At 47.3% G+C, this 14,950-nt stretch overlaps 1 protein-coding gene across 2 annotated transcripts in view; it reads left to right on the forward strand.

Annotated features, from left to right (window-relative positions):
* Nucleotides 1–14,950, forward strand: part of LOC105032170 (serine/threonine-protein phosphatase BSL1 homolog) — a 76,898-nt gene that overhangs the window by 40,415 nt on the left and 21,533 nt on the right. The window contains exons 11-16 of one of the 2 annotated variants that reach the window (XM_073252749.1): nt 2,738–2,906; nt 3,014–3,242; nt 3,327–3,494; nt 3,587–3,825; nt 9,853–10,318; nt 10,383–10,907. In XM_073252749.1, coding sequence (XP_073108850.1) covers nt 2,738–2,906; nt 3,014–3,242; nt 3,327–3,494; nt 3,587–3,825; nt 9,853–10,318; nt 10,383–10,892 — 1,781 coding nt within the window. In that variant the 3' untranslated portion in view covers nt 10,893–10,907. Of the gene's footprint in view, nt 1–2,737; nt 2,907–3,013; nt 3,243–3,326; nt 3,495–3,586; nt 3,826–9,852; nt 10,319–10,382; nt 10,908–14,950 lie in introns of those variants that run through there. The other variant, XM_010906537.4, reaches the window with a different exon arrangement.

The following is a 14,950-nucleotide window of genomic DNA, read 5'->3' on the forward strand; positions in this document are numbered from 1 at the left end:
TACAGTTCAGAAAGGTCAAAGGTTTCTTAGGTCTTTAGGAGTGGTATGGGTCCAGAGAACCAGTTTATGAAGAAAACTTGTCAAATGGTGGTCTGGAGTACACATATTAACAGAAATTCAGATAAGTGGATTTATATTAACAAGGAAGACAAACAGTAAAGTTTCTTTCTTTCTTTTTTTTTTTCCTGATCGCAAGAGTATAGTGAAATTTAGAAGAGCAAATGCATGATAATATTAGTAGTCACTGAAGATGGTAGAAAATAGATCAAGAAGAGAGGGAGGAGGAAGGGCTAAACCTTGCTGGAAATCTTTTCTTTCCTTCAAAACAACTCAGGTACAATGCTTCTAGCAGTCACCCATAAAACCATTCCATAGAATTATAGATTTTACATCACTTGTCTTACAAGTTAGCTGCGGTTCTTGAGAGCCTAGTAATTGATCTCCAAAATCTTTTCTAAGAAAAAAAGTAAAACTGGGAATCCCACATTGCCTTGTATAAAAAAGACATCTATAACAACCAAAAATTCAGATCTTAATGATTTCACGACATGTGCAACCTAATCAAAATAAAACTGTAACACCTTCTCCAGAATTTCCTTAATAAAAGTTTCAAAAATACAAATTTCTGAGCTAAACTTTTTTATTTGCCATCATCAGTGGTCATGAAGGTTATAATCTAATAGACTAATACGCATCTAGAAACTAGAGCAAAGTAATATCATAAAACGATTATACTTTTGAAGATTGAAATCACAGGAAGGAACTCATTTCAAGAAAATTAAACAGAGTTATGAAGATACTTGAGCTCGGGAGTCAAACCACTAGGTTGGACAAAATTACAAGATTAAGATGAACCAACACATCAAGCATATCCCAATCTAGAGGTGACAATAATGGTGAAGAATACAATGGATGGTGAAATCTATGACTTTGCAGATTATCAAGACAGTAGGGCTTTTAGACGACAAATGATTAATTGCTAAAGGAAACTCTTAACTAATACTTGATGCAGGGAAACAAATGTGACGTGTGCCAAGGTTTCAAATACCATTAGAGTGGACTGTACAACCGGTACTGCACAACCCTGGTAGGATTTTGGCACCAGGATGCCCCCAGTTTTGCTGAAACACATAAAATCGGAGCATGCAGGCAGGTCAGATTGATAACCACTGGTACAGGGTCAGGATGCTGCCAATGCCATGTATCATGTGTCTCGACGGGACAAATCAATACTGTATTAGTAATTTAGTATTATTAAATATTGTTGGCTATCTAGATAAACTTCTGTTGGGGAAGACGAAACATGTTTTCTGAGAACTTTTCTATCTAGAAGAATTGCTTTTGGTGGAAAAGGATGCTACATCTGGGATTCCAAGCCATGCCCACTGGTGCATGGGTCTCTCACTCTCTCTTTTAACCGCTGCTGAAAGAAGATGTAAAGAAATAGATGTTAAAGTTAAACTATTAGAGTGAATTAACTATTAAAAAATTGGACTTCTAAGTGTCCTAATACAGGACCTGGATGCTGCCCCATATCATGTGGCGGTAGAAGATGAACCTGTACCATACCTGTCTGGCAAAGAACTAGTACCACCTCCTGTATCGGTTATTAAAGCCTTGCATGTGCCAATGAGGATAAAAAAACAGACAATAGTATGAGCATTTAACAGTATTTAGACCACATGCAATCCAAAAGGTCCAAAGGGGGGTGTACTGTGTCATGACCCAGCTCATTTAAATTCTGAGCCAAACTTGAGTTGCTCATGAACGGCTTTTTTAAAAGATCTGGTGAGAGTGCAATTTCTTTCAAGACTTCCATCTATATAGTTTGGACTATTCTTTAGTATATTATAAATTTATTAAATATTTCACTCTTCACAAATTATATTAATTTATAATAAATAAATATAAAAATTATTTTATATGGATAATAATAATTATAAATATATATTATATATAAATCATTTATATACTCATCTTGCGAGCTAAATTGGGCCAATCTCGACCAAGCTAAGCATGGCTTTAGCTCTACTCACTTGCTAACTGGACAAGCTGAACTCAAGCTAAATTTTGAGCTCGCAAACAGTTTGATGTTTGCTATCTTTACTTAATGGACATCTTGAATCCAAGAGACTATGGTATATAAGTAGTAAAGAAGTCAGTCCAATATATGATCAAGAAATACCCATAAATAGAGGACAGTTGTTGAAAGAGTGTATGTTGCAGGTTGATGCAATGATGAGATCATGAGAACCTTGACAAGAAAGATATGGTCTCATGAAATTACTAGAGGGCCAATGTGGAACCCTACAAAACCTGATTATTTCTTTCTCCATCTTTCTTGGACTTTTATCTTGCTTTCTTCTTCCCCTTTTTTCATAATTCAGATCTGATCCCATTAACATCTAAATTGAGAACAAAGGCAGTATAAATAAACAATTAACCATTTGGAAGCAATTCAAGATCCAATATGACCCCTTGACTTGAACACGAGGAACCTGTGTTTGAGATGGCTTGCTACAATTATACGAGTTATGTATTCCCACAAAAACCAGAGATGAATGAATATTTTGTGCACCATGCTTTTATCATGCTTTATTGCTGTGGTGATAGCTATCAGTAATTTGCAATTTTGAGGCTTGCGGTTTACAGTGATTTCTATGTCATGTTTGTGATTTTCATTTCGGATTTCTTTTGGGTATTTGATTAATTTATTTCAATATGCTTACTTTTGCAGACATGTTGCTTGATGATTTTATCATGGCAGAAGACACATATTTTCAGTCTCCATTCAGTTCTATATCTATGGAAAACCAAAATCTTAATCAGTACACAGGTTCGGAGTACGCACCTATGTTACCATCTTCAAATAAAAGACAAGAGGCAGCCTGTTATTCTAGTCTGAGGTACTTTATTTTTATAGTGCATGTTTCCTTTCGCTTGGTCTTAGAAATTATTGATGTTTCTTGGTTGATATTGTCATAATTTGACCGCTAGTGTTGATTACTGGCAGCATGGACCAGAAATCAGCAGAAAAGCTAGCAGAGGCTTCTGCTGCTGAAGCTGAGGCTGTTACTGCTATGTGGCAGGCTGCGAAGGAAGCATCTGCAGTCCACACTGAAGGTGTTTTAAGTGAAAATAACTCTGTTTCTAAAGTTAATGACAAGATATCAATTTCTGAATCCTCAGATTGTAGTTCCACTGATGGCCTTGAACCGGATGTGCATCTTCACCCTCGAGCAGTATGCTACCAATAATTATATTTTATTTTTCTTTCTTTTCTTCAAATTTCACTTCGATTATTCATAACTATAACAATGTGTCAGGTGGTAGTTGCTAAAGAGGCTGTTGGTGATCTAGGTGGGCTGGTAAGGCAGCTTTCTTTGGAACACTTTGAAAATGAGGGTCGAAGAATGTACCCTTCAAATAGTGACCCAGTATATCCTACAAAGTTCCTGAATAGACAGAAGTCTCCACAAGGCCTACATAAAAAGGTCTGTTTTCTTAAGAAATGTGAATAGAACCATCTGACCTTTGGTGAACAAATATGATGATGAAATTTTTATTCTCTCTTTTCTGGTTTCAGATTATCTCCTTGCTTCTCAGGCCAAGAAACTGGAAAGCTCCTGTTAATAGAAGCTTTTTCCTTGACTATTCTGATGTTAACGAACTTTGCCATGCTGCTGAGCAGATATTTAAGCAGGAACCCACTGTCCTGCAGTTGAAGGCTCCAGTTAAAGTATTTGGTGATCTTCATGGGCAATTTGGTGACCTTATGCGTCTATTTGATGAGTATGGGTTCCCTTCAACTGCTGGAGACATAACGTAAGTTTGAAACTTATTCCTGTGTCCAATGTGTGCAAGTTAAAGGAACTACTTGGTCAAATGAGGAAGATGCTTCATTTAAAAGTAGATTATTTGTGGAAGAGCATTTTAATGGGTGATTGTATAACCAATATTTCTTAAGTTGGAGATGAGCATTAGTTAGTAGCACAACCATTTCATGAAGGCTTGATAAGTAATTTTAAGTACACATGCAATGGTAACCTTGAATTTGTCTTGCGTGAAGAGACTTTATTTTGCATAAATCCATATTCCTGAGTGGCAGGTTCTTCTATAAGTACAATGATATTCATGTAGTCTGCGGTTCAAAATCAGCTTTATAAACTTTTACTATAAGACCTCAAAATTATGGTGATTGATTCATTTTGTTAGTTCTTGCTAGATGATAACAAATTCAGGGACTTCAGTAGAAAGTTCTGATATGGAAGCAACTGGTGATAAGGTTTCTATACTCCTCTGACTGTGATGAAAAAGTTTGAGCTCTGAATTACAGTCAATAACATGAATAAATATATATAGTTTTTGTAGCCTGCATAATGTGCTAGTACGGTATCAAAGTGAATTTGTTCATCAAAGTGAATTTACTCTGTCCGGTTTGTTCTTCATTCTCGAGTTTATGCAATTGAAATGACATGACAACATGGCATAGTTTTACAGACTGCAGCAATTACGTTAAAAAGGATATTGATTTCTGGCTAGATCCTCTTCCCAAATGTTGGAGGTGAGGGAAGTGGCTTATGCTCCACCTTTTTTATATGAAAATATTCCAACACAGATAGAGGGAAATATATTAGGTAGAAATTTATTTTGTTATTGACTGAGGCCCTACTTGGCATTGCTCTAGGTAGAATAGCTTTTTTTTTTTTTTTTTTTTTTTTAGAGCTTTTGACAGTAGAGTTTTTAATTAAAAGCTATTTGCTGTTTGGTAACTATATTTTTGAAGTGCTATGAAACTTTAGTATTTGTTTGATAACCAAACTGATAAAGTAGTTTTTATACTGTTATTATCAGGAGATGATAATTAAAGACATTGCATAATGCTTTTAGTTGTGTACTATTAAAAACTCTTAAATTTTAAATTATTTATTTTATATTTTTATCTAAATAAAATAATAGATAATTTTTATATTTATTATAAAATATAATAATATTTTTATAATATAATTAAATGTGATATTGTTGTTCTAATATAATATTATAATGGTGTCATATTATATTAGTTATTAGGATTATTATGATATACTAGTGATGATGATTGTATAATATAAATAACGTAATATCATATCATATCATATCATGTAATATTACTATTACGTTATAATATATTGTTATTATTGTACTATTAAAATTGTTATCATAAAGTTTGTTAGTCTATAAAATATTTTTATATTTGGTCCAAATAATGTAATAAATAATGTAATTATTTTTTATGGATGATTACCAAGTAGCAAAAATATCATAATAGCGAACTGGGTAGTTTTTAATTCTAATAGCAAAATAAATGTTTGTTTTTGTTCATCTAGACATGTAGATATAAAATAGCAATTATAGCAGCATAAATGTTCAACATTTCTCAATATCAAATTAAAAGCATAACATCCTAAATAAATGAGTGAACAGCTTCTCTAGAGAGTTACAATATGATCACCAAAAACATCCATCTCATAGTTACGCAATAGCAGTAAAAGTATTTTAAAAATATTTTTTTAAAAATCACTGTTGGGGCTCAAACTCTGGTTTATCAAGTGAGCTTTTGCCCAAAATGCAGCCTTCCAATGCATCTCTAATAAAGCTTTTGCCCAGAAGCTCTAGGTTAGAGCTTTTCCTAGTAGAATTTTTCAACTTTTGGAGGAGCCAAAAAGTTGTTTCAAAATTTTACCAAACACCTCAAGAACCTCCAAAAGATCTTCTGGCCCTCCAAGAAATGTTTTTTAGCCCCTCAGGAGCAATGCCAAATGGTGCCTTAGTGTAGGATTGCCTCAATGATACAGGTCATTCAAGATCTTGAAGAATCATGCAATCTGTTGGTGCAAAAATCCACTTGCGCCGGAGAAGTTGGAGTCGAGGGAGTCGCGGTCGCCGCCGGAACCTGCAAAAGAAGTTTAAATCGGAGGTGGGGTTGCTCCGGCAAGATCCTCCGACGCTCAAGTCAGTTCTCTGCCTCAACAAGAATGGAGTGCTCGAACGAAAATTTTAGCAGAGTTTTGGGATAGAATTTTGAGCTTAGAGAATAACGTATCTGGGGTTCCCCTTTTATAGGCGGAGGGAGCAACAGACTGATAGCGATGTTTGTAACCGTCTGGCAGTGGGCTGCCCATGGTCAGGAGGAGTTTGTTGCGAAGAGTAGTGGAGTGGAACCGTGGCTATCATCGGGACGTGCCACGTGGAGTCTGCCGCGGGGAGTGGAGCGGCGTGCGTTGTCGCGACTTGCCAGGGGATGGAGGAATCGCGCGGTATTCGTCGCAGGAAGTGGAGCAGGATCGTGGCCATTATTGTGGCCTGCCAGGGAGTGATGGAGCCGTGCGGAATCCGTCGCAGGAAGTGGAGCAGTGTCGTGGCCGTTACTGTGGCCTGCCAGGGAGTGATGGAGCCGCGCGGAATCTGTTGCAGGAGGTGGAGCAGAGTCGTGGCTGTTGCTGCGGCCTGCCAGTGGGTCCAGGCCTGTCGGTCGAAGTTCGGCTGGAGTGTCTGGCGGAGAGAGGTGGCTAGCCACCCGTCTGAGAGGAGCTCGGAGTCCGGCTCCCGTAGGAGTCCGGACGAAGTCTTCCTTCAGTCGAAGTCGGAGACGAGGTCCGACTCCCGTGGGAGTCCGGATGGAGTCTTCCCGCAGACGGAGTCGGAGACGAGATCTGGCTCCCGTAGGAGTCCGGACGGAGTCCACCTGCAATTAAAGTCAGGGGCGAAGTCCGGCTCCTGTAGGAGTCCGGATGAAGTTTACCAGTAGTCGAAGTCGGGGATGAAGTCCGGCTCCCATAGGAGTCCGGGCGGAGTCCACCTGCAATTGGAGTCGGAGGCGAAGTCCGGCTCCCGTAGGAGTCCGGATGAAGTCTTCCTGCAGTCGGAGTTGGGGACGAGGTTCGGCTCCCGTAGGAGTCCCGGCGAAGTCTTCCTGCAACCAGAGTTGGGGACGAGGTCCGGTTCCCGTAGGAGTCCGGGCAGAGTCTACCTGCAATCGGAGTTGAGGGCGAAGTTCGGCTCCCGTAGGAGTCCGGACGAAGTCTGCTTGCAGTAGAAGCCGGAGACGAAGTTCGGCTCCCGCAGGAGTCCGGACGCAGTTCACTTGCAATTGACGTCGGGGGCGAAGTCTGGCTCCTGTAGGAGTCCGGATGAAGTCTTCCTGCAGCCAGAGTCGTGGGCGGAGCCCGGCTCCTGTAGGAGTCTGAGCGAAGTCTGCCTGTAGCCGGAGTTGGGGACGAGGTCCGGCTCCCGTAGGAGTCCGGGCGAAGTCTTCTTGCAACCAGAGTTGGGGACGAGGTCCGGCTCCCGTAGCAGTCCGGGCAGAGTCTACCTGCAATCGGAGTTGAGGGCGAAGTCCGGCTCCCATAGGAGTCCGGACGAAGTTTGCTTGCAGTAGAAGCCGGGGACAAAGTCCGGCTCCCGCAGGAGTCCGGACGCAGTTCACTTGCAATTGGCGTCGGGGGCGAAGTCCGGCTCCCGTAGGAGTCCGGATGAAGTGTTCCTGCAGCCGGAGTCGTGGGCGGAGCCCGGCTCCCGTAGGAGTCCGGGTGAAGTCTGCCTGCAGCCGGAGTTGGGGACGAGGTCCGGCTCCCGTAGGAGTCTGGGCGAAGTCTTCTTGCAACCAGAGTTGGGGACGAGGTCCGGCTCCTGTAGCAGTCCGGAGGGGTCTGCCTGCAGTTGAAGTCGAGGACGAAGTCCGGCTCCCGTAGGAGTCCGGATGAAGTCTTCCTTCATGTGAAGTTGGGGACGAAGTCCGGCTCCCGTAGGAGCCCGGACGAAGTCTACCTGCAATTGGAGTTGTGGGTGAAGTCCGGCTCCCGTAGGAGTCCAGACGAAGTTTACCTGTAAGTGAAGTCGTGGGCGGAGCCCGGCTCCCGTAGGAGTCCGGGCGAAGCCTACAGGTGAAGTCATGGGCGGAGTTCGGCTCCCATAGGAGTCCGGACGAAGTCTGCCTGCAATTGGAGTCGTGGGCGGAGTCCGGCTCCCGTAGGAGTCCGGACGAAGTCTGCCTGCAATTGGAGTCGTGGGCGGAGTCCGGCTCCCGTAGGAGTCCGGGCGAAGTATTCCTGCAACCAGAGTTGGGGACGAGGTCTGGCTCCTGTAGGAGTCCGGACGTCGCGAAGAATCCGATCGACGCTGGCGGGGTCCTGTCCGTCGGTAAAACTTGGGAGTGTTGCGGAGGCTCGGCCGCCTGAGAGGTTTGAAGAGACGTTATCGGAGGTCGGAAGTTGGTTGGATCCCCGGAGGGTCACTCCTGTCACGAACTTCGGCTGGGGGGTATTTTATACCCAACACCAGTCCCCCTACTTTCGAGTTCGAATTTCGAATGAAGTACAGAGAAATTTTCACAGCCGAAGTTGTCCCCTTGAATCCTGTGCACGATCGCCCCCAGATATTTTGGCATTAAATGCGCGCGTGCCCGAGTCTTTCGAATCGGGGCGATTCGAAGGGACCTTTCGGAATTCCCGCTGGTACGTTGGCCCAGGTACGGCGCAGTAATGGCTCCGTCAGCTGTCAGCCGCTTTTAGCCGCCTGTCGTGGCGAGTGGGACACGTGTCGAGCGCGGGTCGGCCTGGGGGATTCGCGATCATTATGGCGCCGGATCTCAGGGTCTATTTAAACCCGTCCTTCCGCCTTTAGGGGCCCTATTCCACCTGAAAGTTCTATCGGTGTCCGCCTTTTCTTCGAGAGCCCTGACCCTCCTTGGTGTCTTCCTTGGCCCTAGGCGTCCTTCGAGTCATCCCTGTCCTCGCCCCTCTGCATCCTTCAGAGCGATCTAGGTTAGTCCCGGAACCTTTGTTTTTCTTCTTGCCATTTAGGGGCCTTTTCTCCATTTTCTTCTGTCGCACTCTGGTTTGGCCTCCCGCAACCCCTCGTCCCTTGTCCCGTCTGATTTCTCCGGGATCTTTGGGGTCTTCGTTTGAAATGTCTTCCGGCACTTCCGTCTCTAGTGGTTCCGGGAGTTCGTCCGCCTCAGCCCCCTAGGACCTTCAAACTGTAGACGAACCTATATCCGGGGTTGGGCCTCGCCCGATTTTTGCGCCGGGTGCCATTCCCTGCTCCCTGACTCCGGATGAACTCCTACTGATAAGGGTTCAGTATGGAGTTCCTCCGGAGTACGATCTGGAGCTTCCTGGCCCCTTCGACCGGGCTAGCACTCCCCCACCCAATCGTTTCTGCCTGTATCAGGAGGCCTTCCGTGCCGGACTCCGGCTTCCGCTTCCGCTCTTTATCGTCGTCCTTTTCCGCTTCTTAGATATTTCTTTAGCTTCAGTTGCTCCGAATTCCTTTAGGTTTTTGATAGGGTTCCTCTTCCTTTGCCACGTAGTCGAAGTTCAGCCATCCCTTTCTTTGTTTAGGCATTTTTACACCTTCAAGCGTCACCCTTCGGCGAAGGACTGGTGGTATTTCTCCCCCCAGTTTGGCAAGAAGGGGTTGCTGAAAGGTGCTCCCTCTTCAATCCACAACTGGAAGGGGAAGTACCTCTTCGTCCACTGTCCGACTTTGAGGCTGGGCCTGCCCCCTTGGGGCTCTCTGAGGGACTGTCCGTCGGGCCCCCAGCCTGGGGGAGGACGACCTTCAGGCCACCCGGAAGCTTCTTGACTATTCCGCTCCTTCCCTTCCCAACCTTCTGAAGGAGCAATTCCTGTTCAACATCGGCTTGAGCCCCCAGGATCCTGCGAGTATTCCATCTTTTCTTTTCTCTTCTTTTCTTCCGTCCTTCTTTTTCTTTCCCATTTTTTTTTCCTTCTCTTTTTTTTTTTTTTTTGCGTGTCACTTCTTCCTTTTTCGCCCCATCGCTGATTTTTGATTTGATTTTTTTTTTTTCAGGAATGGACGCCGAAGCAGCACGGATGCTCGCCAGAGGCCTCAAGGCCCACAAAAGAAAAGGCGCCGCGGCCTCCGGATCAGCAAAGAAGGCCAGAATGGAGGAGACGAGCTCGGCCGCACCTGTCCAGGTGGCCCCCGCGGTCGACGTTCCTTCGGATGCCGAACCATCGGCTCCCGGGCCTCTTCAAGGAGTCCCCCCACTGGGGCTCTCGTTTCGGGGGTCCGTTCCACGGAGGCGCCCGGAGTCGAGAGGGGGAGAAGGAAGTCGGTGGCCCGCAGGGTGAGTAGCCGCCGAGCCGCCGTTGAAGAGTCCCTTGGTTCCGAAGAAGAGCTGGAGAATCCCTTCAATGACAGGGACTTGATCAAACGGTTGATCGACCGCTGCATTCTGCCCGAAGTCGTCGAGAGGATTGACCGCGCCGATCCTGAGCAGCGGGTTTGGGACTCCCTAGGGTCCTTTCTCGAGGTAAACAAATCTTCATTTAATTGGCTTTTCGACCCTTGTTCTGATCCCCTAGCCGCCCTTGCAGATTGGGCACCAGCTCCTTGCCAATATCGAGGCGACGAACCGGGCGAGGAGGGACGCCATTCAGGCGGAGGAGCGTCGCCGGGCCGAAGTCACTCGCCTCAAAGAAAAGGCCGCCGAAGTAGTTATCCTCCAAGAGGCCCTGGAGAAAGAAAAACAGGCCCGGGAGGAAGAGAAGCAGACCTCGGAGGAGACGGTGAGGAAGGCGGAGGCTGAGGTCGCCAATTTGGCGGAGCAGATTTCGGTCCTGGTCTCGGAGGCCAGGGTTCTTGCGGTGGAGGAGTTCAAGGCCTCCGCGGAAATGAGGGACCTGAATGTTCGATTCGGCCAAGAAGCATTCATCAAGGGGTTCGAGCTCTGTCAAGAGAAGGTGGCCAGGAAATTTCTCGAGCTCGATCTCAGCTTCTTGGGCGAGGAGTCTGAAGATGAGGCCGGTCCCTCTCCTGCTGCTACTGCTGCCGCAGCCCCCCTTCCAGGGACACCGAGCTCCCCAACTCCTACTGCAGAGGTCTGAGACCTCCGACCTTGTATTTTTTTTTACTGTAATTTTTTCTTTCCTTTTTGTCTTTAAGAAACATCCAATCAATAAAGTTGAATTTCTCGTTGTGGATGGCTCCTCCTCTCTTCCCTCCTTTTTTGTTTTTTTTCTGCAATGGGACGCGCCTTGACGCTTTTGTCTTCCGATGGCAGTGTCTTGCCGTAGTGCTTCCCCTACCACGGGGGATCCCGCTGAAGTCCACGATCCAGCATCTGAAGAAGGAAGTTCATCATTTGATGAAGAGGTTGAAGAAGATGGATGGCGAACTCCGCAGGTTGAGGGAGAGCCACTCTGAAGCCACCGCGGAGGCCATCCGTTTTCGGAATCTCCACGTGAAGGGGATCATGGAGTACAGCCGGAGGAAGGCGAACTTCGCGAAGGAGCTTGAGAAACACAAGAAGCGCGCCAGCGATCGAATTTGGGCTCAAGCTGCCAAGATCAGTTCTCTCAGAGTGGAGCTGTTGGCTGTCCAGGAGAGGATTGGCCAGTTGGAAGGAAGTTCATCTCGGCTTTTGACTCGGGCTGACAGCGACCAGGAGTGGCCGAAGAATGTCTCCGACCTCCAGCAACAGCTCCAAGATGCCGAGGCGAGCTATGATGCGTACCGGGCCGGCTAGCGCAAGCAGGTGGATGAATACAAGGGGAGGCTCAGGATGGCGACCGACGAAGTTGCCCGCCTTCGAAGGCAGCTAGCTGAGGGGGCTCAATCTGCTTCCGCTCGGGATTCCGACGAACTCCAATCCCTGAGAAGGACCGCAGAAGAACTATCCGTCGCTCTTGGGGAGGGGAAGGCCGAGCTGCAGCAATTGAAGATCCAGCTGGTGTACGAGCAGCGGGCAGTCAAGGACGCGGAGGCAGAATCCGAGGTCCTGAGAAAGAGGTGTCGAGAGGCAGAGAACGAAAGCCAGCGACTCCGTCGGATGTTCCAGGACATGCTGCTGAAAAAGAGAGCTAGAAGAAGAAGTTGAAAATCTGAGGCAGTCCTTGATAAGGAGTGAAGCAGATAATTCGAGGTCGGAAGGAGCAGAGCTTCTCTAGGGCTCTTTTTGGCCTTCCGTCTTTCCATGTCTATATTTTTTCTTTTGTTGTTTTGTTTCGTTCTTGTGGTTTTGCTTTTCTTCTTTTAGTCTTCTGGGCTTCGTGGTGTATATTTCGCGAATGAAATGAAAAGGGGATTTTGTGTTACCTCGTCCACGTATTGTATCAAATTGTCGTCCGTCGAACTTCTTGTCTTTTGACTTGTTCGACGTCGACATTGTTTGGAGGTGCCCAGTCGTCGCCACGCTGATTTGCTTTTCTTGTCGTCCATGGCCGTAGGCTCAAGCTCGGTGGTTCGAACTCTGCGTTACCTCGAAGGGGTCATTATTTTCTTGACCTGTGTCGAGAGCCTTCTTAGAGACCGGGGATGTTTGATAGGGACTTCCCGTCTTTGTTGAGACGAGGTTCCCTAGGTCTTTGGTGTGGTTTATTTTTCATCTGTTGTTGATGTAATTCGTCGCTTTCCTTTTCAATTTTCCTCATCTTTTTCGAGTGAGGGTCCTCCCCTTGCTTTTTGTGGGGTCGCGTAGAAGTGTAGAGGTGCCATTGAGGAGACTTTTCCCTTTATCCAATTTTGTTGGGCAGCCGGATTTTTGTCATCGTCAGGACGAGGTTCTCCTTCTGTTCTTGACGTAGTGATCTCAGCTCAAGTTAGGACGAGGTTCTCCTCCTGTTCCCAACGGGGCTGTGGGGGCACATAAGGGTCGTTGCAAGGGCCTCTCCCCCCATCCGGTCTAAAAGAACCGGATCTTCGACTTTGCTCATGTCAGGACGAGGTTCTCCTCCTGTTCCTAACATGGCTGTGGGGGCGCATTAGGGCGTTGTAGGGCCTCTTCCCCCATCCGGTCTAAAAGAACCGGGCCTTTGACTTTGCTCATGTTAGGGCGAGGTTCTCCTCCTGTCCCTAACATGGCTGTGGGGGCGCATAAGGGCATTGTAGGGCCTCTCCCCCCATCCGGTCTAAAAGAATCGGGCCTTTGACTTTGCTCATGTTAGGGCGAGGTTCTCCTCCTGTCCCTAACATGGCTGTGGGGGCGCATAAGGACGTTGTAGGGCCTCTCTCCCCATCCGGTCTAAAAGAACCGGGCCTTTGACTTTGCTTATGTTAGGGTGAGGTTCTCCTCCTGTCCCTAACATGGCCATGGGAGCACTTAAGGGCCGTTATATGGGCCTCTCCCCCTATCCGATCTTAAAATAATCGGACTTTCATTTTGCTCATGTTAGGACGAGATTCTCCTCCTATTCCTAACATGACCATGGGGGCACTTAAGGGCCGTTATATGGGCCTCTCCCCCGATTCGATCTTAAAATAATCGGACTTTCATTTTGCTCATGTTAGGACGAGGTTCTCCTCCTGTTCCTAACATAACCATGGGGGCACTTAAGGGCCGTTATATGGGTCTCTCCTCCGATCCGATCTTAAAATAATCGGACTTTCATTTTGCTTATGTTAGGACGAGGTTCTCCTCCTGTTCCTAACATGACCATGGGGGCACTTAAGGGCCGTTATATGGGCCTCTCCCTCGATCCGATCTTAAAATAATCGGACTTTCATTTTGCTCATGTTAGGACGAGGTTCTCCTCCTGTTCCTAACATGACCTTGTTTTGATTGTTTGAAGAGGTTATCTCCAGTCGTAACAAGTCCATGCCAAAAGGGAAAGACATGCAAAGTCGAAAGGAATTTTGATTCAAAGCAAAGTCGTTAGTAATACATTTACAGGTTTTTCAAGTCCCATGGTCGTGGAAGGTCTGCCCCTCCTTGAGGTCCTCCGGTGACGGAGTTGATGGTCCCGATTGGAGGCCGATCTCCGGGCTGCTCTTCCCTTTTCGGCGGCTCAGGCTGCGGTAGGGCCCGTGGGCGATCTTCTCTACCCTCAGGCCGGCGCCGAATGAACCTATCGAGTCGACCTCGCCGGATGAACTCCTCGATCTCGTCTTGGAGCTGGATGCATTCCTCCGTGTCGTGGCCGTGGTCACGGTGGTAGAGGCAGAACTTGTTGGGGTTGCACTTCCCGGGGTGCGTGTGCATCCTCTCTGGCTTTGGGAGTTGCTCTCTGACTTCCATCAGCACCTGAGTTTTCGATGCGTTGAGGGGGGCATAGTTGCGGAACCTTCTTGGGGGAGAGCCCCGCCGAGCTCGGCGCTCCGGGCTTCCCTGTCTGCATGCTCGAGGAGTCTGGACGCGCTTGTGCCCGGTAGGAGTTCGAGAACGTGGCCGAGTTTTTCTCGGCCCTTTTTCGACTGCGGGCTTATTCGGGTCTCCCGCCTGCCGCTCTCTCGCGGCCTCTTCATCCTTCATTTTGAAAGCTTCTTCGGCTCGAGCGTACCCTTCGGCCCGGGCCAATAGATCAGCAAAATTTCTAGGTACTTCTTCTCCAGGGAGAACAAAAGGTCGTTCTTCTGAAGGCCGCCTTTCAAAGCGGCCATCGCTACTGACTGGTCCAAGTTCTGGACCTCCAGCGCGGCGATATTGAAGCGGTTGATGTAGGCCCGAATGGACTCCCCTTCCCTCTGCTTGATGTTGATGAGGGACTCCGAACCCTTCCGGGGGCGCCGACTGCTGACAAAATGAGTCACAAATTGGTGGCTCATCTGATCGAAGGAAAAGATGGTACTCGGCTTCAGCGCCGAGTACCAGTTTCTCGCCGCTCCCTTCAAAGTGGATGGGAAGGCTCGGCAAAGAATGGTGTCGGGCGCGCCATGAAGCAGCATCATTGTCCGGAAGGCCTCCAGGTGGTCAACCGGGTCCGAAGTCCCGTCGTAGCTTTCAAACTGGGGGAGCTTGAAGTTCGGCGGGATTGGCTCCTGCATGATCATTTGAGAAAAGGGTGGGTCAGTACAAATGTCCTCACCATAAGCGGGGGGAGCGTGGCGGAGTTCTTCGATCCGCCGGTTCATCTCTTGAAGCCTCCGGTCCAGGAAATCCTCTCGACTACGGGTCTCGAGGGTCTTCTGGCAGGATGGAGGTAGAGATCTTCCGGGGGTGGAATCGTGG

This window comes from Elaeis guineensis, chromosome 1, assembly GCF_000442705.2.
Source record: "Elaeis guineensis isolate ETL-2024a chromosome 1, EG11, whole genome shotgun sequence".
Lineage (NCBI taxonomy): Eukaryota > Viridiplantae > Streptophyta > Magnoliopsida > Arecales > Arecaceae > Elaeis > Elaeis guineensis.